At 35.4% G+C, this 22,995-nt stretch overlaps 1 protein-coding gene across 8 annotated transcripts in view; it reads left to right on the top strand.

Annotated features, from left to right (window-relative positions):
* HLTF (helicase like transcription factor) overlaps nucleotides 1-22,995 on the top strand; it is a 56,234-nt gene that overhangs the window by 20,793 nt on the left and 12,446 nt on the right. For 4 of the 8 annotated variants that reach the window (XM_054479813.1, XM_063662327.1, XM_054479812.2 and 1 more), the window contains exons 9-18: nucleotides 1,064-1,139; nucleotides 2,410-2,503; nucleotides 5,066-5,145; nucleotides 5,237-5,281; nucleotides 6,145-6,234; nucleotides 10,252-10,349; nucleotides 15,275-15,418; nucleotides 16,653-16,791; nucleotides 17,468-17,603; nucleotides 19,382-19,561. In XM_054479813.1, the coding sequence (XP_054335788.1) occupies nucleotides 1,064-1,139; nucleotides 2,410-2,503; nucleotides 5,066-5,145; nucleotides 5,237-5,281; nucleotides 6,145-6,234; nucleotides 10,252-10,349; nucleotides 15,275-15,418; nucleotides 16,653-16,791; nucleotides 17,468-17,603; nucleotides 19,382-19,561 (1,082 nt within the window). The remainder of the gene's footprint in view (nucleotides 1-1,063; nucleotides 1,140-2,409; nucleotides 2,504-5,065; nucleotides 5,146-5,236; nucleotides 5,282-6,144; nucleotides 6,235-10,251; nucleotides 10,350-15,274; nucleotides 15,419-16,652; nucleotides 16,792-17,467; nucleotides 17,604-19,381; nucleotides 19,562-22,995) is intronic. The other 4 variants (XM_054479815.2, XM_063662328.1, XM_054479814.2 and 1 more) reach the window with 1 other exon arrangement.

Genomic DNA, 22,995 nt, shown 5'->3' with positions numbered 1-22,995 from the left:
TTTTACCATCTCTTTCTTGGAGCTAATGCTTAGACATTAACCTGTCTAAAGTAACTCTTCTAGTTACGTATCTCTAAAAATATTGTATTTTGGATTTTTAATTAATTTTATTTTATTTTTTGAGACAGAGGGAGTGCAGTGGCGTGATCTTGGCTTACTGCAACCTCCACCTCCTCAGTTCAAGCAATTCTCCTGCCTCAGCCTCCCAAGTAGCTGGGATTACAGGTGCCCGCCACCATGCCTGGCTAATCTGTGTCTATTTAGTAGAGACAGTGTTTTGCCATGTTGGCCAGGCTAGTCTCGAGCTCCTGATCTTAGGTGATACGCCCGCCTCGGTCTCCCAAAGTGCTGGCATGAGCCACTGCGCCCGGCAGATTTTTAATTTTTTTTGATTGGTACCTTTAAAGAGGATGGACCTTTTCAACCACATTTTTAGTAAGACTTAACTCTAAGGGGAGGATTTTTTAAGTGCTTACAATTCAACTTTTATAAAATTGTTTTCAATTCATGTACATTGGTGTCTTTGGAAACAAAGGTACATTGGAAAAGAAAAAGAAAATGGGCTGGCAGGAAAATACCCCATGGAGTAAGAGGAGAGGACACTCTGGGACCTGTACTATTATATATTAGAGCTATTTGCCCTGCAAATTCTAGAGAAAAAGAGGATGACAATGGCAGCCTCATTAAAGATCTGAACATGGAACATTGGTTTGAAAAGTTTGAAGTCTGAGAATTCTTAATTATAAAGTAAATCCCAGTTCTTGAATTTTTCTCACAATAATGTGTCATTTATAATTGAGATTTGCTTTCGGTATTCCTTTTGAAAAGGTGAAGACCAAGTAGTTTTATTATTTTTTTTTTTTGAGATAACCCGTGAAAAAATTTTAAATCAATTTGTGTATTTTCCTCTCCACTTATTCACCCTCCCCTTCAGTTGCTCCAGAATTGGGTAGCAATTTAGGTCGTTTTTATTATGCAAAGTAAAGCAGTATAAAACAGGATGCATTTAAAATTATTTAAAACTGATAGCAGTACTGTTTAAGAAATATGCCTATTTACCCAGGAATGTAATGTTAACGATGACTCTATGAAACTTGGAGGAAAGAATACCAGTGAAAAGGCAGATGGACTAAGCAAAGGTAAATGTTAATTTTGAAATGATCCAATATTTGATCTGGTAAACTTTAATTTGAATATGACCCAATATTTGATTTGCGTTTTTTCAGCCTAATATTGTAATTCTAGTTTTGGCTTTGTACTGTACAAAAATTTAGGATCTCTTTTTTAAAAGGTCTTCCCTGAGTACTGTGATAGGAAAGGTTTCATCAAGGAGATGATTGAATTGGGTAATATACCATTTAGAGAACTGGGGAAGAGCATTTTGGGTTGTGAAAAAAAATCTCATGAAAGGGTACTTTAAAAAGAGCATGTTTTATTCTGGGACCTCAGTGAATTTTATTGTATTTAAAATGTAATATGCATGGATAACAGCAGATAATGCTAGAAAGCTAGCTTTAGAGCCAAATTCTGAAGTCATAGGAGAAATGGAAAGAGATACGTGGATTTTACAGTTAAATGACCTTCATAAAGCTAATTTCTAAAGACAGATTAGAGCAGATTGAAAATATTTTAAGAGTAGTAGGTGAAAAATTGTGAGTAACAATTGGTGCTATTACTTAAGTTTGGGATAGGAAAGAAATAGAAAGGTGGCTGAGTTAGGGTAAGATGAGGTTTTTTTTGTTTTTGATTTTGTTCTGTGGTCTAACTCATTTACTTAGATGAGTTAGGTAGATGAGTTAGCAGTAGAAGGAAAGAAGTAAGGTTGAGGGAAAGTATAGATAAATGAGTGGATTAAAAGATAGGAAAATTGAGATTTTTACAGAAGATACCATCTCATCATCTTTGTAAAGTGAAATAGGTCATCTTGGAATAAAAGGAGTTATAATCTAGGCAAAGGGGTCAATGTAGTATGGATCATTTTGGTATGGATCATGCTGATAAATGGGTAGGGGAGCTGAACAGTGTTTAGTAAAAAGAGTTACCAAGTGACACAAGGTGACATCTGAGATTTGAACGTGTAAATTTATAACAGCACCTATTTGTGGTTCTGTTGATTTTTTTTCCAATAGCTCTTAGCTGCCTTGGTACAGCAAGACATTCAGCCAGTGTGGGGATTGGCTGGATGAGTACAAAGAAAAGACTGAGTCATAAAAATTTGAGGGTACTTTCTAATTAGAAATGAGGAAATACTAGATTAGGAAAAAAGTAGAGAAAATAGAGTAATGAAAGGAATGAAGATGTTAAGAAAACTGAAAATCAGTAATTAGAAAACCAAGGTTTTAAGAGGGATAATACTAGTTTCTAAGACACCTTACTAATACTTTATATTTGCATTTTTCTTTGAAATAGAAGCATCTAGATGTAGTGAACAACCCAGTATTTCAGATATCAAGGAGAAGAGTAAGTTTCGCATGTCAGAATTGTCTAGCTCCCGCCCCAAAAGGTAAACTATTATGGTTTGATTATGACATATGTTTATTTAGACTCTGTTTTCTTATGTGTAAGAGAGATAGAGGCTGGGCACGGTGGCTCACACCTGTAATCCCAGCACTTTGGGAGGCCGAGGTGGGCGGATCATGAGGTCAGGAGATGGAGACCATCCTGGCTAACACGGTAAAAACCCGTCTCTACTAAAAATAGACAAAAATTAGCCAGGCGTGGTGGCGGGTGCCTGTAGTCCCAGTTACTCAGGAGGCTGAGGCAGAGGAATGGCGTGAACCCGGGAGGCAGAGCTTGCAGTGAGTTAAGATCGCGCCACTGCACTCCAGCCTGGGTGACAGAGCGAGACTCCGTCTCAAAAAAAAAGAAAAAGAGAGAGATAGAGATGATCATGACCCTTATATTTGTTAAGTAGTTCTTTCAAATACATTCTTTTATTTGAAACTGCCAAGATCACTATGACTTAGGCAGATAGGGTATTCTCATTTTACAGATGAAGAAGAATGATACTGACCTATAAAAGAAATGAATTGGTAAATTTTAATAATCACTCATCTTTCTACTACTTTTTTTCTATTTTATCAAGGAACTAAGATCTAGATCTTGGAATTTTTGCTTTTTTTGAGATTTTAGAAGTTTTCTTTATGGATTTAAGGGGATGAAAACTGAAGAATATTTTATTAGATAACTTGACAAAAGCATTCTTGATCGTTTCAGTTCTTCACATGTAGTGGAAATAAGACATGATAAAGTTATTTGTGGACAATATTATATTAACATAGACTAGAGGGAGAATTTGAATAAAAGATGTAATTCCCCTCTGATCTTGTCTTGAATCTGTTAACTTTATAAACTTCATTTATCCTCTGAAGTAGGTCTAAAAACTGGGCTTTTGTTGTATTGTCTACCATCAGTATCTACACAAGTCATCGCAAATTTGTCTCTGCTAGCTATTTCATCAACAAAGGTTTTGAAACTGTGGCTATGTTAATTGTTCTGTCATTAATAGCTGTCTGAACTAAGCACAAAGCCAGCACTCATCAGTGTTGTCTGAATCTAATTGCTTCAGATTTAGATAAATGACAAATGTTACAACTTTGAACTTACCATAAACCTGGGTAACACAACACTGCTAATTGGACAAGATCAGATCAAAGGACATAGAAATGATAATGGTGACGACATGAGAAAAACTTAACAGCCGACACACATGTTATAGCTAATACAGTTATGTTATTGTGTAACAGGCACTCTTTTAGGGGCTTTTGCATGTAGTAACATTTTATTCTATGAGGATTATATTTTTATTTATATTTTTCTTATGAGGAAACAGGCATTGAAGAATATTAGGTAATTTACTTAAAATCACATAACAAATTACTGGTGGAATGAGGATTTGAAGCTTAGGCAGTCTGACTTCAGAATTTATTGCTCTTAGGCACTTAATCACTGTTAAACTTTCTACACAAAATTTATGAAATTTTCTATTGTGAAAGAATTACATTTTTGCCTTTTGGCTGCTTATTTCATTGTATTAGAAGTATTTTCTTTGATAAGAGCCAATTCTTTTTTCTTTTCTTTCTTTTTCTTTTTGAGACAGAGTTTTGCTCTTGTCGCCCAGGCTGGAGTGCAATGGCTTGATCTCGGCTCACTACAACCTTTGCCTCCCGGGTTCAAGCAATTCTCCTGCCTCAGCCTCCTGAGCAGCTAGAACTACAGGCATGCACCACCACACCTGGCTAGTTTTTGTATTTTTAGTAGAAACGGGGTTTCACCATGTTAGCCAGACTGGCCTCAAACTCCTGACCTCAGGTGATCTGCCCACCTCTGCCTCCCAAAGTGCTGGGATTACAGACATGAGCCACTGTGCCTGGCCAAGAGCCAATTCTTTTTTGTTCCAGTTTTATATACTTTAATTGAACTACCAAATATTAAACCTTGTATTGAAATTTTTAATTTTTTAGAATGACTTAGTTTTTCAAATTTATTTTATTTTATTTTATTTTATTTTTTTGAGACGGAGTCTCGCTCTGTCAGCTGGGCTGGTGTGCAGTGGTGCAATCTCCACTCACTGGAAACTCCGCCTCCTGGGTTCACGTCATTCTCCTGCCTCAGCCTCCCGAGTAGCTGGGACTACAGGCACCCGCCACCATGCCCGGCTATCAAATTTATTTTAATAATAGTGAAATTCGCTGGGTGTGGTGGCATGCACCTGTAGCCCTAGGTACTCCCGAGGCTAAGGCAGGGTGCTCACTTGAGCCCAGGAGTATGAGGTTGCAGTGACTTCTGATTGTGTCACTGTACTCCATCCTGGGCAAAAGAGTGAGACCCTGTCTCAAAAAACAATAACAGTGGTTCTCCATTTTGTATAGTAAATGCATCTATCTGGTTATGAAAGCAGAATGCTTTTAGCAGATCTGACTTTCATTTGTCAAAATCTTTAAAAAATTTTTCAAAAAATAAATGAGTAGGACAAAAGTTTTTTATTGTATTTATTAAACATGTTTGTATATCTTATTTTGCTTTGGGTTGGTCCAAAAATTTCTTTATGTATACTTAATTTTAGAAGAAAAACTGCTGTCCAGTATATAGAAAGCAGTGATTCAGAGGAAATTGAAACAAGTGAATTGCCGCAGAAAATGAAAGGTAACATGTAATAGATTTGATTTGATAATGTGTCCTATATTCTAATGTCCTGTTTTGCCCATTTTTATCTTTATTTTTGTTTTATTTTTAGGCAAACTGAAAAATGTACAGTGTGAAACTAAAGGCAGGGTGAAAGGTATGTGTATACTATATACCCATAATCTAGACTTCAAGATTATTAAAGTACAAGTCCATTGATTTGTATCTCGCTAGGTTGGAATGTTTTAGTAATAGCTCTTAAACTTGTCTGATGTTTACATTTGAACTCTTCATGGAGCTAACCATGGGTTTTAAATTAATTTTGTAAAGGAGGAAAAGTGAATAAATAGTTGCAAATTAAAATCTAAGGGATAATAATATTTAAACTATACTTAAAACAATTTTCTACTACCTATAAAATGACTTCAATAAAACCTATGTGTGTAGTATGAATAGTAATTACAAAATTAGGTTGAGAATGTCTTCCTGGCAATACTATTATTGTTTACATTATTATACAGATGTGAAAATAATCAATATTTTTTCTTTTTCTTTAAAACATGCTTTATTTTCCGGTAATTCACATCATACTATATTTCTCATTCGTTGAGAAATTGTATTGCATTTGGAAAATAACTGATCATCTTGACTGATCTGAAAATTTGGCAGCCTTATCATTAGGAATCAAACTGTTTGTTTCCTTGAAAAATTCTCCTTCCATCTGAGAGCTGAATCACTTTGCATATGACTGCTCCTACTTTCATTTCTTCTCCTCAAGTCTTACCATGAATGACTACATCGTTTCTCTGAGTTGAAAAGATGCTTAGTGTCAGAGGTAGTAATTTTAACTTAATAATAAAATAACCAAATAATAAAATAACCAAATATTTTAACTTAATAATATAAGCTGTTACAATAGAGTGTGAAAATGGTATTCTATTTCTTACCCTTAGAAAGTACCTGTACTCTAGCACAGGAGATAATTTGAAAAAAATTTAAGATTCTTTGTTGTTTTATCAGCAGGATCTTCTAAGGTTATAGAAGATGCGGCATTTGCATGTGCATTAACTTCATCTGTTCCTACAACAAAAAAGAAAATGTTGAAAAAGGGTCAGTAAATATCCTGATTTTCTAGTTTTTGGTTTTTTTTCTGTTTTTGAATGAAAAAATTTAAAATTTTAAGTTATAAAACCATATTACAAGAAGTTTAGAAAATAGAGACTATTTTTTAAAGTATATAACCCATTAAAAGAACAAAGCTACATCATAATTTGTTTTCCTTTTGGTGCATTTTCCTACTGTATTTGTTTTAGTTAGGGCCAAAATGCGATGGGGGGCCCTTACTCCTCTGAATAGCAGAGATATTTCTTCTAGTGACGGCACAAAGCAATTTGTGGCTGCTTTAAAGCTTAATTTAATTTGGGTTAATTTAAGTTAAAGGTTTAATTTTTGGTATTAGAATTTGCTTTTCATTTTAAAATGTTAGTGATCTTTGTTATGATTTTATATTTTGTAATTCATAGGAAAACAACACTGCTTAAGAGACTAAATATTTGAGATGGGAAGAGATTGAACTAAGGTTGAGGAGATCTGGGACAAATTATATCTCTGCCCCCTTGGTCTCCATTATTTTACATGTTGGGTATATAGCAGGCTATCTGTTTTCATATAGCATATAATGTAATGATGAGAGAAACATACAATAAGCAAGTCAACATAATTTTAAATAATTAGAAGTAATGTGAAGAAAAAGGAGGATAATGAAGTACAGATTGACTTGAAGGGGCTTGTTTATGAAGCTAACATAGGCTCATGAGAAAGAGCCGACTTTTGGTCCAAGAATCAGATAATTAGGAATAGAAAATATTGGCAGGTTGGGTGGATTATTCTTTACCCTAATTTTAGAAATTTAAAGAAATGTGGAAATTTCGGTTGAGATAGAATTAAATTACACATTAGAAACCGCTTTCAGTTGCAGATGCATAGCTGTGATACAAGAGAGAAAATTTTAAAAGTCACAGCTGTGTGTCATTTTGGTTTTAACCAAACTAAGTATATCTTTGAAAAAGAAGCAGAATAGAAACAAAACTCTATGAATGGAGACAGAAGCCATAATCCTGATCATCCTTGTGGTAGATAGTGATCTCTTTAGTAAGACACAAAAGGTCATAAGGAAAAGATTGATTAAATGCCACTACATTTTAAATTTCCCTGCATCAAAAGGTGCCATAAACAAAGTAAAAAATGATAAAGCTGGAGAAGATAATGTGTATTAAGTGTAACTGACAAAGGATTCAATTCTAGACTATGTAAGAACTTTCCAAACAATTGGAAAAAGACCATCCAATAGGAGAATAGTCAAAGGATGTACATGTGGAGTCCATAGAAAGAAAACCCAAATAACCAGTTAACACTGGAAAAAATATGCTGATTCAGAATTACTGGGGAGATGCAAATTAAAGGAATAGTGGCGGCAGGCATGGTGGCACATGCCTGAAATTGCAGCACTTTGGGAGGCTGAGACCCGTGAGTTCAAGATCAGGGTGGGCAACATGGCAAAATCCTGTTTCTACAAAAAAAATACACAAAATTAGCCAGGCATGGTAGCACATGCCTGTAGTCCCAGCTACTTGAGCCTGGGAGGTCAAGGCTGCAGTGAGCCATAATAGTGCCACTGCATTCCAGCCTGGGTGACAGAGCGAGACTGTGTCTCAAAAACGTAAAACAAAGGAATAGGGGGATGCTCTTACCCATCATATTTTCAGACATTAAAAAATCTCACAATGCCAAGTATTGACAAAGTTGTGCAGCAATAGGAATTTGTGCATTGTTGATGGGAGTGCCAATTACCAAGGAGAGCAACTGGACAAAAATATAATGAAGCTGAATATAGACCATCTGTAACTCTGTAAATATAAATGAGGAGACATGAAAAAATGGTTCTCATTGCAGCATTATTTTAATGAAATATTAGAAATAATGTACATGTTGTCCAGTAGGGGAATGGTAAATAAATTGTAATCTACTTATGCAGTATAATGCTATGCATTGGTTAAAATGAATACACTAGAGCTACAAATACTAATAAGTATAAATCCCAAACACAGTTGTTCTTTATCTGCAGTTTCACGTTCTACAGTTTCAGTTCTAAAATATTATATACAATAAGATATTTTGAGAGACAGAGAACGACCACATTCACATAAGTTTTATTACAGTACAGTCATCCCTCAGTATATGTCAGGGATTTGGTTCCAGGGCCCCCTGTGTATACCAAAATGTGTGCATACTCAAGTCCCACAGTCTGCCCTGCAGGACGAGTATATATGAAAAGTTGGCTTTCCATATACATGAGTTTTGCAATCAGCAAATACTGTTTTTTTGTTTGTTTTTTTTTGAGATGGAGTCTCACTCTGTCGCCCAGGCTAGAGTGCAGTGGTGTGATCGCGGCTCACTGCAACCTCCACCTCCTGGGTTCAAGCAATTCTCCTGCCTCAGCCTCCCAAGTAGCTGAGACTACAGGCGCCTGCCACCATGCCCGGTTAATTTTTTGTATTTTTAATAGAGATGGGTTTCACCGTGTTAGCCAGGATGGTCTTGATCTCCTGACCTCATGATCCACCCGCCTCAGTCTCCCAAAGTGCTGGGATTACAGGCATGAGCCACCGTGCCTGGCCCATACTGTATTTTTAATCCACGTTTGGTTAACAAAAATTTGCATGTAAGTGCATCACATAGTTCAAACATATTGTTTAAGGGTCAACTGTATATTGTTATAATTGTTCTATTTTATTCTTTGTTGTTACGAATCTCTTACTGCACCTACTTTATAAATTAAACTTTATTGTAGGTATATATAGGGAAAAAACATTATATATAGGGTTTGGTACTATTTATGGTTTTAAGCATCTATTGAGGGTCTTGGAACATACCCCCAGTGGATAAGGAGGGACTACTGTAGATAGCACTGAGAGAAAAAAGCAAGTTGTGAATGATACGTAGATACAGTATGATACTTTGCTCACCTTCCAGTTTAATTTTGAAATTAGTGTGAAAATACAATTTTTTAAAAACTCAGAAATTTGCATTTTAAGTTTACTGGAAGGTACTCACTCCATTGGTAAGGGATACCAGCTCTAGAATTTATTTCAAGAATTTGTAAAAACACTTTATTTTCACTATTTTTAAACATGCTACACAGAAAAGTATTAAGAATTTTTGTTGTAATATATTAGTTACTTATTACTGTGTAACAAATTGTCCTAAAACTTCGCCATTTAAAATCAGACATTTATTATCTCACACATTTTGACAGGGCTGGGAATCGGAGTGGCTTAGCTGGATGGTTTAATGGCTTATGGTCTCTCACGAGGCTTATGGTCTCTCACGAGGTTGCAGTCAAACTCTTCTTCAGGGGCTGCCGTCATCTGAACATTCGACTTAGGGAGGATCCATTTCCAAGTTCACTCACATAGTTGTCAGCAAACCTCATTACTTGCTGGCTAACTGTAGTCTTCAGATCCTCACTACGTGCATCCTTCCATAAGCTGCCTGAGTGGCCTCACAGCGTGGCAGCTGGCTCCACCAGAGTGAAAGATTGGAGAGAGAGAATGAGTATGAGAGTGAGCTTGCACACCCAATACGGAAGCTTCTTTTGGAACCTATCTCAGAAGTGACATACTATCTTCTCTGCTATATTCTGTTGGTCACACAGACCAGTCCTGGTGGAGTATGGGAGGAGATTACACAAGATTGTGAATATCAAGAAGTAGAGATCATTGAGGGCCATCTTGGCTGGCTACCAAATTAAATATAACACAAATTCAGAAAACTGCATAAAACAAATGTTCGTCTTAATGAATGACTATGACTATCAGAAAATATTAGAGACTTTCTCGTTGTGACCTACTCTCTGTCATAGTCCTTTGGTTCTTCTCATAATCACTATGTGGATTTTTAGTTTTTTTAAGTGACAAGGTAAAATTTATTCCCTGTTAGAAGTCCATCTGCTTCATTTTAATTGTTCCTAATTTATCTTTTCACGGAGGCACATTATTGCCATCTCCTTATTGACATATATATTTCAGAAAAACAGCTAAAGGTTCTATCAGTGGTTCATTTTTTTAGGAGCTTGTGCAGTGGAGGGGTCAAAGAAAACTGATGTTGAGGAGAGACCAAGAACAACACTGATCATCTGTCCACTTTCTGTGTTAAGCAACTGGATTGTAAGTCTTTATTAAGCCCTTTAAAAATGTAACATAATTTATATTTTATCTACAAGGTAAAAAGTATTCTGTTAAAGAGTCATTCATTGGGGGAAATATACTTGGTCATCAGTTCGTATCTAAGTTCAAATAATCATCAGGTCAATTGGATTATGTTTGCTGAATTGAAGAAATTTTTCTTTGAAGATGTATAGTAGAGAAGGTAAAGGAACATAATCAATTGCTAACATAAGATTTGGTTTGTATTTCTGCCTTTGCTATTTTTGTCCCCCAAAGTGGGAAAGATGTGTAGTTTGACTCCTCTACATTTACAGATTGACTGTTGGAACTGTCTTTTCTAAGAGCTCTGCCAACAATAACTTACTTTTATAACAATAACAACAGTTAGTGAACTCCTATTTATTTGGTTTGTCCTTAACCTCTTTTTAAGGATTTTTCTCATTTAATTCTCATAACTGTTACCCTGATGTTCCAGGTGCCCACATTGAAACACAGAGAGGTTAAGTTGCCTAAGGTCATCCAGCTAATAAATGATGGATCTTGGATATAGTCTCCAACATTTTGAATCTAGAGCCTGTCCTTTTAAGACGACCCACCGGAAATTTTTTTTTCCAGATTGCTTTTCTGTTCTGAAACATTGACATTATAATGGAACCTCTTGATTAATTGTTTATTTGCAGCCTGGATATGTTTTCTTCCTAGTTTGAGCTTCAAACTTCTTGTTATAATGAAATAATGACTTTCTTGGAATCCCTGTGAATATAAGGACCACTCACCGTTCTTACCACTTCCAAGTTATCTGTTTATCTGTCATCGCCATTCTTCTTATCTCAGAGGAGGAAGAGATCCTACTCTTTTTAAGACCAGTATTTAGCCTCTACATTGGATTCTCTCTTTTCCCACATTGCTCATCTGTTCTTTTTTCCCTTGTTTATTTAGTCTCTTCCCACTGGCTTTTTTCTGATACATACTCAGGTTTTTTCATTTTAAAATACATTCTCTTGATATGCATCTTTAAATTGCTACTCTTCTGCTTTCCTTCACTGTCATACTCTTGGGGGTTAATTTCTACTTTGTGCTTTTACTTACTAATTCCTTAATTCATTGTAATCTGGCTTCTACCATTAGTTCTCTAAATGGCATTGGAAAAGACTACTTGTGATAGTCTAATTGTCAGATTTAGTGGCCTCTTCTTGGCTTTATATAGTCTTTTTTTCCATGACATGAATTATCTTTTTTTATATAAGTTTTTGGTTTATTTATTTATTTTTAAATTACACCTTGTCCTGATAAGTGTATCATTTTTCCTCTTAGGACCAGAAGAATGAATGTTAATGGTCTGTTGCTATTTTTTTATTCCAACGAAACTGTTCTTTCTTTAATTTGTTGTTTGTTATGGGAAGGATAGTACATGGGTACTTGAATGGCAGTTTCGGGATGAGGTTTAGAGTATTAATGGAGGTATAAACTATCTAACTGATTATTTGAGGGCTTGGGGTATAGAGATGTATTTTTAAAATGGGTAAGCAGTATTTAATTATAATTTTATATTTAGGAAAGTTCAGGTAATGTAAAGTTCAGAAAGGAAAGTGTGGCAAAATCTTGCCAAGTGAGATCATGCACACTCTGTGAATTTAAAGGAATGAGAGGTGGTTTGGCATTTAGGGATTCATGGTTGTGTTAGTCCATTCTTGCATTGCTATAAAGAAATAACTGAGGCTGGATAATTTAAGAGGTTTAATTGGCTCATGATACTGCAGGCTTTACAGGAAGTATCGTGCTGGCATCTGCTTCTGGTGAGGCCTCAGGAAGCTTATACTCTTGGCAGAAGGTGATGGGAACCCAGCATCACATTGCCAGAGTGGGAGTAAGAGAGAGAGTGGAGAGGTGCCACAAACTTAGAAACAACCAGATCTCGTGTGAACTTAGAGTGAGAACTCACTCATCACCAAGGGGATAGCACTCAGCCACTCAGGAAGGATCCACCGCTATGAGCCATACACCTCCCACCTCCAGGCCCCACATCCAACTCTGGAGATTACATTTCAACATGAGATTTGGAGGAGACGAACATCCAAGCGATTTCAATGATCAAGAATTAAAATTTCACAATCTCAACAAGATACTGTCTTCCTGGCTCTCAAGTAAAGGATCTAGCATTCTACAGAGCAGGCTAGAACTGACTTATATTCCCGTTTTTGTCTTCAAATAATCCAGGTAAAGGACTAGAAACTGGGTACCCAATCCTACTTGTACCACATATTTGTTCTGGATATTTAGACAAGTAATCTCATGAAATAACACCTCTTTCATTTTCTATTGAGAGGATGATACATACATTCATAAACAGTAGAGCCTAACACTGTCTAGAAATGGAGTAACTATAGTTCTCTCCCTTTGTTCTCCAGAAAAGCTGATTTTCTTCTGTTCCAAGTGTAATCCCTTTACAAATATGCAGTGTCCCATTTCAAGGCCACCCATTGATTCAGTTTTCTCATATTGGATTCTTTGTCATGCTGGATTCTAATTTCCTTTTCTTCTTTACCAAATTTCTTTAAGAAATTCTTTGCATTTTCAGCTTTACTTTTTCATGTTTTATTCTCTCTGCATTTTTGCCTTTATTATTTCATGTTTAATAGTTTCTTCAGTCCTTGGTAGTCTGGTTTTTGCTTCCACTCACTGCAGAAACTCCCTTTGCAGAGCTCTTCAGACTTCAATATTGCCATGTCCAATGAGCTCCCCTTTTCCTCTGCCTTGAATATGTTACTCATTTATTACTCTTTTTGTTACATCTTATTTTGTGAGCTATCTCTAAACCTTCTTGTAAAGAACGGGAATGAAGATAGATGACAAATTAAAAGTCCACCTTGTTTTTTTTTTCTTGAAACTTTCATATTCTTTGGATCCCAGGCCTTTACCCTTTATATTTGTTGTCCTAACTTTTTCTCTGTCTTTGTTCTGGTTCCTATTAAATCTGTCTTTTCTGTATTTCCATACAACATGGAATTTTTTAAAAAGAGTATTTTTAAAAATTTTAATGAGATCTCCATTTACTCATCAAGATTCAAAAATTACCAAAAGTCTGACACATGTGCTTTCCTTTTTTTCTTTGCTGGATTGATTTTTTTTTTTTTTTTTTTTTTTTTTTTTTTTTACAGAGTCTTGCTCTGTCGCCCAGGCTGGAGTGCAATGGCGCGATCTCAGCTCACTGCAACCTCCACTTCTCAGGTTCAAGTGATCCTGCTGCCTCAGCCTCTTGAGTAGCTGGGATTACAGGCACATGCCCCCATGCCCGGCTAATTTTTGTTTTTTTAGTAGAGATGGGGTTTCACCATGTTGATCAGGCTGGTCTCGAACTCCTGACCTCGTTCTGCCCGCCTCGGCCTCCCAGTATTGGAATTAACAGGTGTGAGCCACTGCGCCCGGCCTTTTTTAAAGAAAGAATCTCATTCCATCACCCAGGCTGGAGTGCAGTGGCACAGTCTCACCTCACTGCAACCTCTGTCTCCTGGGTTCAAGTGATTCTCATGCCTTAGCCTCCCAAGTAGCTGGAATTATAGGTGCGCATCACCATCACCACCATGCCCAGCTAATTTTTGTATTTTTAGTAGAGGCAGGGTTTCACCATGTTGGCCAGGCTGGTCTTGAACTCTTGACCTCAAGTGATCCACCCACCTTGGCCTCCCAAAGTGCCGGAATTACAGGCATGAGCCATTGCACCTGGCCTGGAATATTTTTAATTATACCCCAGACATCATGTATTTTCTCCCAATAGAAACAAGTCTTCTCCTTACATACTGGTATTCTGTAGACTCTGTCCCTAACGTTTGCTCACTGTACATGCTCTCTTTAGGAAATTTCATTCATTCTTACAGCTGTAAATACTGTCTGTTGTTAACTTTAAAATTCATATCTACACCTCTCACTTTTATCTACAGGTAATTATTTACATTTTCCTGGTATACTTCTTCAGTCAGGTATTCTATAGTGACCAAAAATGATAAAGGTGTAAAATATTCATCTCTTTCTTACTTGGATGCCCACTTTTCCCTTCTTTTTTTTTTTTTTTTTAAATTCCTTATATTTTTATCACACAATTCTAGGTAGTCATTGAAGTATCAGAGTATCTTAGTCTTATTATTATTCATATTTCATATTTAATTAGTCCCCAAGTCCCATCAGTCTTGTCTTAGTTTCTGTTTTTCACGCCTGTCCTTTCCACCCTGTTCCTACTTCTACCATGCTGGTTTAGGGTTTCATCATCTCTCTCCTCATAGCTTCCCAGCTGTGTCTCCCTGGTATCTTCTCTTTTCAGCTTAATCAGACTATTTTTTTCTGCTGAAAATCTTCTAGGTCTGGTTTTTTTCATGATTAAAAAAAATAATAAGTTTTTAAAACTGATCATGTCCTCAAGAAAGTCACGGATGATTATTTGTTCTTCATTTTTAGTTGCATCACTATTGTAGTTGATACCTGGCAAATGGTAGGCCAATAATAAATGAGTGAAAGAAAGTGGCTACAGTGCTTGAATCTCTGCCCACATCCTTGGAAATATTGGTTGTTGTTCTTTTACTGTTTAATTTTTATATTATTAAGTCTGCTAACTAATGCAGCATTAAAGGGCCTTCTAATTAAAATATTTTTATAAAACTCATTATTGTTTTCAATAACTTTGGTTTTTCCTCCTAAAAATGAAGCAGTTGCTGATTGGTAGAGCCAAGTAAATTTTAAATAATTTATTATTACTGTGTATGTGTCGTTTTTCTTATTGTTATTATTTTGGTCTAGACTGCAGGAAACTTGATTTCATACAATTTTAGTAGTTGGATTTGTCACACTACTGCCAGGGCAGTTACTTTTTTATACATCTATTAAGTCTGACACTAATCTGCTCATTGTTAAAAATATTCCTAATTTTTCTTTAGGACCAGTTTGGACAACATATAAAATCAGATGTACACTTGAATTTTTATGTTTATTATGGTCCTGATCGTATTAGAGAACCAGCCTTACTTTCAAAACAGGATATTGTTTTGACTACGTATAATATTTTAACTCATGACTATGGAGTAAGTATTGTTGATACTTAAGAGATCTTTTAAAGATTGAATGTAAGAAATATGCCACAGGTTTCTAGAGTGTTCCAAAATTCAGGCTTTATACTTTTTTTTTCTTTTTAAATACTTAATGATATATAGAAAAATAAATGGTTTTTTTTTTTGACTTTTTGCATGAAAGGGTTGCATCTTATTTAGATGCCAATTTAGGAATATTTTTCTTTTCTCTTCTCCTCCCCTCCCCCTCCCTCTCGATGGAGTTTTGTTCTTGTTGCCCAGGCTGGAATATAATGGTGTGATCTCAGCTCACTGCAACCTCTGCCTCCTGGTTTCAGATGATTCTCCTGCCTCAGCCTTCCAAGTAGCTGGGATTACAGGCATGCGTCACCACACTCAGCTAATTTTTGTTATTTAGTAGAGATGAGGTTTCACCATCTTGTTCAGGCTGGTCTTGAACTCCTGACCTCAGGTGATCCACCCACCTTGGCCTCCCAAAGTGCTGGGATTACAGGCGTGTGCCACCACACCCAGACAGGAATATTTTTCATTTAGAACATTTTAAGTTAAGATTTTAAGTTTGGATTGTAATTATATAAAGCAATTTGTAAATGAATTTTATTTTCTTTTTTAATATTCTGGAAAATTATTTTCTATCACAATGATTTGATTAATATCTCAATTTGAAGGTATGCTTTTTTTGTAGTTACAGTTCATACGTTTTCCAGTTAGTCTAATTGTTTTTTACCTTTATAATTCCAATTGTTCAAAAGTTAAAACTTTTTGAAAAATACCTTGCTATCAAAATTTCAGTCTTCTAGTAAAAATATTACCTTTTATATAAAAGAAAGTAATGTTGAATTCAAGTAATTCTTAAAACTGCCATTTTCTATATCATTGCTATGTTTTAATCTGAGGTAGAACAGTTCAGTGTATTGACCAGTGACTCAACAGAGAGCTAGACTGCTTGGGTTTGAATGCTAGTTCTGCCACTTACTACCTGTGGTGCTTTGGGTAACATACTTACTTAGCAGTTTGTGCTTCAGTTTTCTCATCTGTAAAATTAGGTGTGCTAATAAGTACTTATTTTATAAACTTGTGAGTATTCAATAATTAATGTAGTGCTTAAAGCAGTACCTAGCACATAGTAAATTTGATATTAAATAATGATAGCAACTAGTTAGCAAATCATATTAAGTACTATTTTACTTTCCTGTGTTTTTTAATTCATATAAAACATTTATTTCAGACTAAAGGAGATAGTCCATTACATAGCATAAGGTGGCTAAGAGTGATCCTGGATGAAGGACATGCCATACGAAATCCAAATGCTCAGCAGACAAAAGCTGTACTTGACTTAGAATCAGAAAGAAGATGGGTTTTGACAGGTAATCATAGCGTTAAACTTATTAAAACCTTAAATCTCTAAAATATATCATTATGTAAGTTAGTAAAGTAACTTTGTAAACTTCAAGTGGGTGTAAAGGCTGTCCCAAAATTAATCATATAAATAATTTAATCAAATGTTTTGAGTTGTTCTTCATAATTGCCTGTGATATAACAACATTTGACTTACTGATAATTTATGGAACAGTCACTAGACTTATTCTTGAACTTTGGAAATGGAGTAGACACTCTAGTCATCCAGTCATAATCTTGATTTCTGTTTCCCATCCTCAAACCTGTTTGCCATTCACAATACCTTTACTAGAAGGTAAGGAAAAGAATGTAAACTTAAACTAGTTGCTTTTTCCTTCTACTAGTGCTGCTGCTTTAAAAACTAAATAAGCAGATGTACTTGATAAGGAGAAAGTTGAATTTTCCAGTCTTTTTCCTGGCTAGTGTGGCATGTGAGAGCTAAAAATTAGAGCAAAACTGTATCTTGAGACATGTATATTTTTAATAAATGATTATAGTCAACACTTGATAGTTTAATTTAATTGATAATGATGGGCCTGGTACAGAGTGCCCATTTTCAATTGTTGTCTTCTCTGATTGGGCCAAATAGATACTCTTATTGGATACTCTGGTTAAAGAGTTATAACAGTTTCCTGTTATTTCTAGGTACTCCAATCCAGAATTCTTTAAAGGACTTGTGGTCTCTTCTTTCCTTTTTAAAACTTAAACCATTTATTGATAGAGAATGGTGGCATAGAACGATACAGCGTCCTGTCACAATGGGAGATGAAGGAGGACTTAGGTAAGTAATTTCAGACAGTGATTAATATTAGTTACAAATAACTGTTAGTAGCTTGAACCAGTTGGCACTTTCTTTACTATTTTAACTTGACTCTTAACTTTTCCTTCTAAGAAGTGTTTATGGCTCAATGCCTTTGTCTTTCAGAACCTAGTGATGCTTGTTTGGAAAGACAAAGATTTCTAATTGTCAATAACTACCCTTCCCCTGTTTTGGCTAAACTGAAAGGAAAGACATAACTGTTTTTTGTGTGTTGCTAAGCCCCAAAGCCCCAAAACCAGCATTAACAGATTTAGCAGGAAACATTGTATATCCTTTGAGGATCTAATATGCATTAAGTTTTCATATCTTATATAGCTTTATTTATTTATTTATTTATTTATTTATTTATTTGAGATGGAGTCTTGCTTTGTCGTCCATGCTGGAGGGCAGTGGCACGATCTTGGCTCACTGCAACCTCCACCTCTTGGGTTCAAGCGATTCTCCTGTCTCAGCCTCCCAAGTAGCTTGGATTACAGGTCTGCGCCAGCATGCCCCGCTAATTTTTGTATTTTTAGTAGAGATGGGGTTTCGCCATGTTGGCCAGGCTAATCTCAAACTTCTGACCTCAGGTTATCCTCTTGCCTCGACCTCCCAAAGTGCTGGGATTACAGGCATGAGCTACCACACCCAGCCTTACATAGCTTTATATAGTGAATGATGTGAGGTGCCATGACCTCAGCAAAAGTTATATAGGAAAGTTTTATGTGGTTGTTTCTGGTGGAGATAGATAAAAGTTGAGAACATAAATTAAAACTCAGTGACAGCCATTTTGCAAGATGTAGACTAATGTGGTTCAACTTTTTGGCCGAAGCACCAGTTTATAGACTGAAGATTTGAGATCCATTAGTGGGATATAAAATCATAAAGGTGGTAGCCAGCATTTAAAAAGACAGTGAAATAGAGAGGAGATTAATAAATATCAGAGTGCATGATACATAGTAAGTATTATTTTGTGAAATATTTGTTTCTTTTGTATGTGTTTGTATATTTTTGCTGGATAGAATAAAATGTGTTTCTTACTGTGAGTTATAGTGAAAAAGCTTCAAGAGCCACTAACCTAGTTGGCAGTACTATCCACTTGATTCCTCAAAACCAACTATTTAAACTCCAGGAAATTGTATTTATATTTCAATGTTGGGAAAAAACAAGAATTGATACGTCTCTTTTTTCCAGTACTGAGAAAGAAATGTAAAGATTGTGGAACCTGTAAAGCATTTTTCTGTGTTCTGAATTACCATATTATCTTTTTATTTTGGGGGCACTCATTACTTTATACAATTACTTATTTATATACTTTTGATTTTCATATTACAGAATGTAGTATCTTACCCATATTTGTATTCTTACAACGTTTAATTCAGTGCCTTGCACTTAATAGATACTTAGAATTTGAGTGTTGACTGTTCGGTGATGGACTTGACAGGACAGTTGAGAAGTAAAAGAGTTAGTGATTGGAACAAAAATGGGGAGCAGAGCTTAAGAAAATAAGGACAGGATATAAAAAGATTAAACTATGATAGGTATTGAGGGGAAATTTCCATACATTTGTTTTAATAATTTTATTTTTGTAGAATACTTCTGTGATTATCAGATTGGTTAAAACCCCAAATAGGGGATTTTAAAAACACTTTTACAGAAGCTATAAAACAGTAACAAATTAAAATGTTCTGTTTTGTTCTTCTTGGATCAATTTATGTAGAAATTAAAAGTTACATAATTATTTGTTTTATTCTGATTAGGCGTTTACAGTCCCTAATTAAAAATATTACACTTAGAAGAACAAAGACAAGCAAAATTAAAGGAAAACCTGTTTTGGAGTTACCAGAACGTAAAGTATTTATTCAGCACATTACACTTTCAGATGAAGAGAGAAAGATTTATCAGTCTGTGAAAAATGAAGGCAGAGCCACTATTGGAAGGTATGGAGAAAGAAAGCCATGTTAAAAAATAGTTTCTGTTGACTTTGTTTCCCATTCACTGAATGACATTATTTAGGTGTGTTAGCAATAGTTTGAAGTATACTGAAAGATAATTTGCTCCTATGAATTACAGTGTTTTTTACAAATTAATAGTTAAAGTGAATGAAATAATAGTATAATTCACCAGGTAAGTAATTTTTTAAGTTAGGAAACAATTTAAAGCTTACTTTAAATGACAAGTTCTCAATTGCTAGCCAGAAGATTTTGCTTGCTTCTATTTCCAAAATCATATGGAAATCTGGGAATAGGAACTGATGAAATAGGTTTAACAAGAAGATTAAGGATTGGTAGAAGGTATGAAATTCTGGTCCAAGCAAGATCAGGTTTAATGTGAATGCCCATAGGGAACAGAATGAATAAGAGACAAGTGAAAGCAGAATAGGACTGTGAAAGGGGAATCTTCAAAACATAAAAACTTCAATGAGGTAGGTACAAAGCAGGTTTGATAGGAATTAGAGAGAGTGGGAAAGATTGTTCTAAGCAGCAGATTTCTGAGTTCAAAATCTTATTTCTTTTCATATTCATTCTTTCAACAAAAATTTATTAAGTGCCCACTGTGTGCCAGGCACTTATACCCATTGGGATACAGCAGAATAAAACAGACAAAAATGCCTGCACTCAAGGAACTTATATTTTAATGGGAAGAAACAGATAATTTAAAAACATGATTAAGTTTTAAGGAATAAAGCAACGAAAGGGGATGGGGAATGCCAAAGCTTTTTCAGTAGGGTATTAAGGAAGACCTCACTGAGAAGATGATATATAGGTAAAGATCTAAAGGTGATTGGGATTAAGGGGTGTTTCAGTCAGAAGGAAGAGCAAGTGTAGATGCTCCCAGTTGGGAGCACGCCTGGTGAGCTTGGAGAATAACAGAGAAGCAAGTGTGGCTGGATAGTATGAACGAGAGAAAATAGTCATGATATCAGAGATATATTGGAATGGGGGTATATAACGCATATGTCAAGGACTTTGGCTTTTACTTTTTATGACAGGAAACCTTAAAGGGTTTTGAGCCAGGAGAGGGACATAATCTGATTTATATTTTTAAAAGATCACTCTGGCTGCTGTGCTCAGATTTAGGTTATTTGAATAGGAATAAGGTCAGAAGTAGGGAGACCAGTGGCAGTCAAAGTAAGAGATGATGGTGGTTTTTACCATAGTAGTGATAAAGGGAGTGAAAAATGATTAGATTCTGTTAAATTGTGAACGTAGAACCAACAGAACTTGCTGGTTGATATGTTATGGTATGTGAAAGAGAGGAATCAAAGATAACTTCAATCCTTTTTTACCTGAATAACTGGAAGGTTGGAATTGCCGTTTACCAAGACAGGTCTATGGGAAGAGCAGAGGTTTTTTTAAGCTAAGATCAGAAGCTCAGTTTTGGACACATTGATCATAGGATGCCCGTGAATTTTCCAAGTAGAGATGTCAAATAATTAGTTGGATAGGAGAGTTGAGTTCAAAGTCACCTATGTGTGGATGGTAATTAAAGCCATGAGATCACCAAGGGAGTGAGTAAAGTGAAAGAGATCTGTGAAGACAGCAATGGCTGGTGAAATAGGAGGAAGCTTCTAATATTTAGCACATGGTAGGCACTCAAAAGAGATCTCTTAAATTGAAATGCTGAGTATCAGTAAGATATGACCATGCCAGGGAATAATTAGTGTTAGTAAAGGTTATTCTATTTGAAAAAGTTGAAAAAGATTAGCTTTATTGAAACTGTTCTCAGAAAATAAGTTATTTTTAAAGTATTCTTTTTAATAGGCTATATATTTACTAACATTTATTTAGCACTCACTAGGTGTTATACATTGATCTTAGTGCTTTAAATGTATTCACAGCAATCCTATTAGGTCAGTATAATTATTACCCACATCTTATAAGTGAGGAAACTGAGGCACAGAGCAGTTTAGGTGACTTACACTGTTGTCACACAGCTAGTGAGTGACAGGACTGATTAACTCTGGCAGTCTGGTTTAGAGCTTGTAAGTTTAATCTTTGTATTATTTTGCCTATTCCTTGCATTCTTCAATATTCAGAAGTGTTTGTTGCCATAATACTACCAGTACTAATACTAGCAACAGATTCATGTATAGCACTTAATATAGTCCAGGCACTATTTTAAATACTTTACGTGTATTAAATTAAATAATAGTAGTTGTATGAGGTAGGTACTTTTACAATGCCACTGTTAGAACTGAGGAAGCTCAAGACATAGGTTAAGCAACCTGTCCAAGGTTACATAATTAAATTGGCACAGCCAGGTTTTGAATTCATGACCAGCTAGCTCTAAAAATTTGTACTCTTAGCCGTTAGGCTATATTTCTTCTGTTGCCTTAAAATACTTAAATATCAGATGGCCTGGTTATATAATTTTTGAATCACCCATTTCCTTAAGAATCTATGTTGTCATTGTACCACTGTATTGTATAGAATGTTTCTGTGGGGAAGCCTGTTTTTTTTTTTTTTTTTTTTTTCCCTCTGAGGTTCAGCAACTTCTCTGTTGACTTTCCCTGGGACATGTGATATTATTTAAATCCTTAGATTCCAGGCTTTTCTCCCCTTCTCTTTCCTGGAAAGCTTTCTTTAAATATTGTTTTCTGTTCCATTATTTTATTTCTCTCTGTGTATGTTAGATGTCTTTTATCTGTGTTCCATAGGTATCATTTTATTTCTGATCTTTTACATTTTTTTGTTTAATTTTGATTTTCTCAATCCTGTTTCCTACATCCTTTTCTGTGTTTTTATCAGTGACTAGTCTTTTTTTATATTGGCTTATATTGGTTTCAGTGTGACTTTCATTTCTCTGATGATTCACTGTTTTCTTTCACTTTCTTGAGCCATGCCAGCTCATCTTTCATCTCTTCATGTTCTCTTGCCATATTTTTTCAAAGCTCTTTGTCTTTGCTTTAAGATTTTTTTTTTTTTTTTTGGAGGAGTTGTTTTATTGAGTGGTGTTAAATTGTGACAGTATCCTTGGTCATAATTTTTATTTGCTCTGTGGCAACATTTTTCTGCTGAGTTTTCTTTCACTGCCATGTGTCCCCTACCTTTGCTCTCTGCTGATTATTACTTATATTTGAATATCTCGAGTTCTTCTTGGACTAGCTATTTGCTAGTCTAGATGTACAAAAGGGAAAGGTCACAATCATGTCCCAGATCAGCAGGAAATAACCCAATTTACTTAAGACTCAGGGTTACATGTTGAGTTACTTTAGGTTTTATTAGTACACATAAACAGAGATCAGAAACTTTAGGGGTGCTTGGAGTGTAGAGTGCTGTGCCCATAGTCTTTTTCTGAAAACACAGTGCACCTGTATGTTTCTGTATTCAATTTACCTTCCCTTTTTTTTGATATAAATTTCTCCATGGAA

The sequence above is a fragment of the Pongo pygmaeus genome, chromosome 2, assembly GCF_028885625.2.
Source record: "Pongo pygmaeus isolate AG05252 chromosome 2, NHGRI_mPonPyg2-v2.0_pri, whole genome shotgun sequence".
Taxonomy (NCBI): domain Eukaryota; kingdom Metazoa; phylum Chordata; class Mammalia; order Primates; family Hominidae; genus Pongo; species Pongo pygmaeus.
This window is presented reverse-complemented; position numbering and strand designations above follow the sequence as displayed.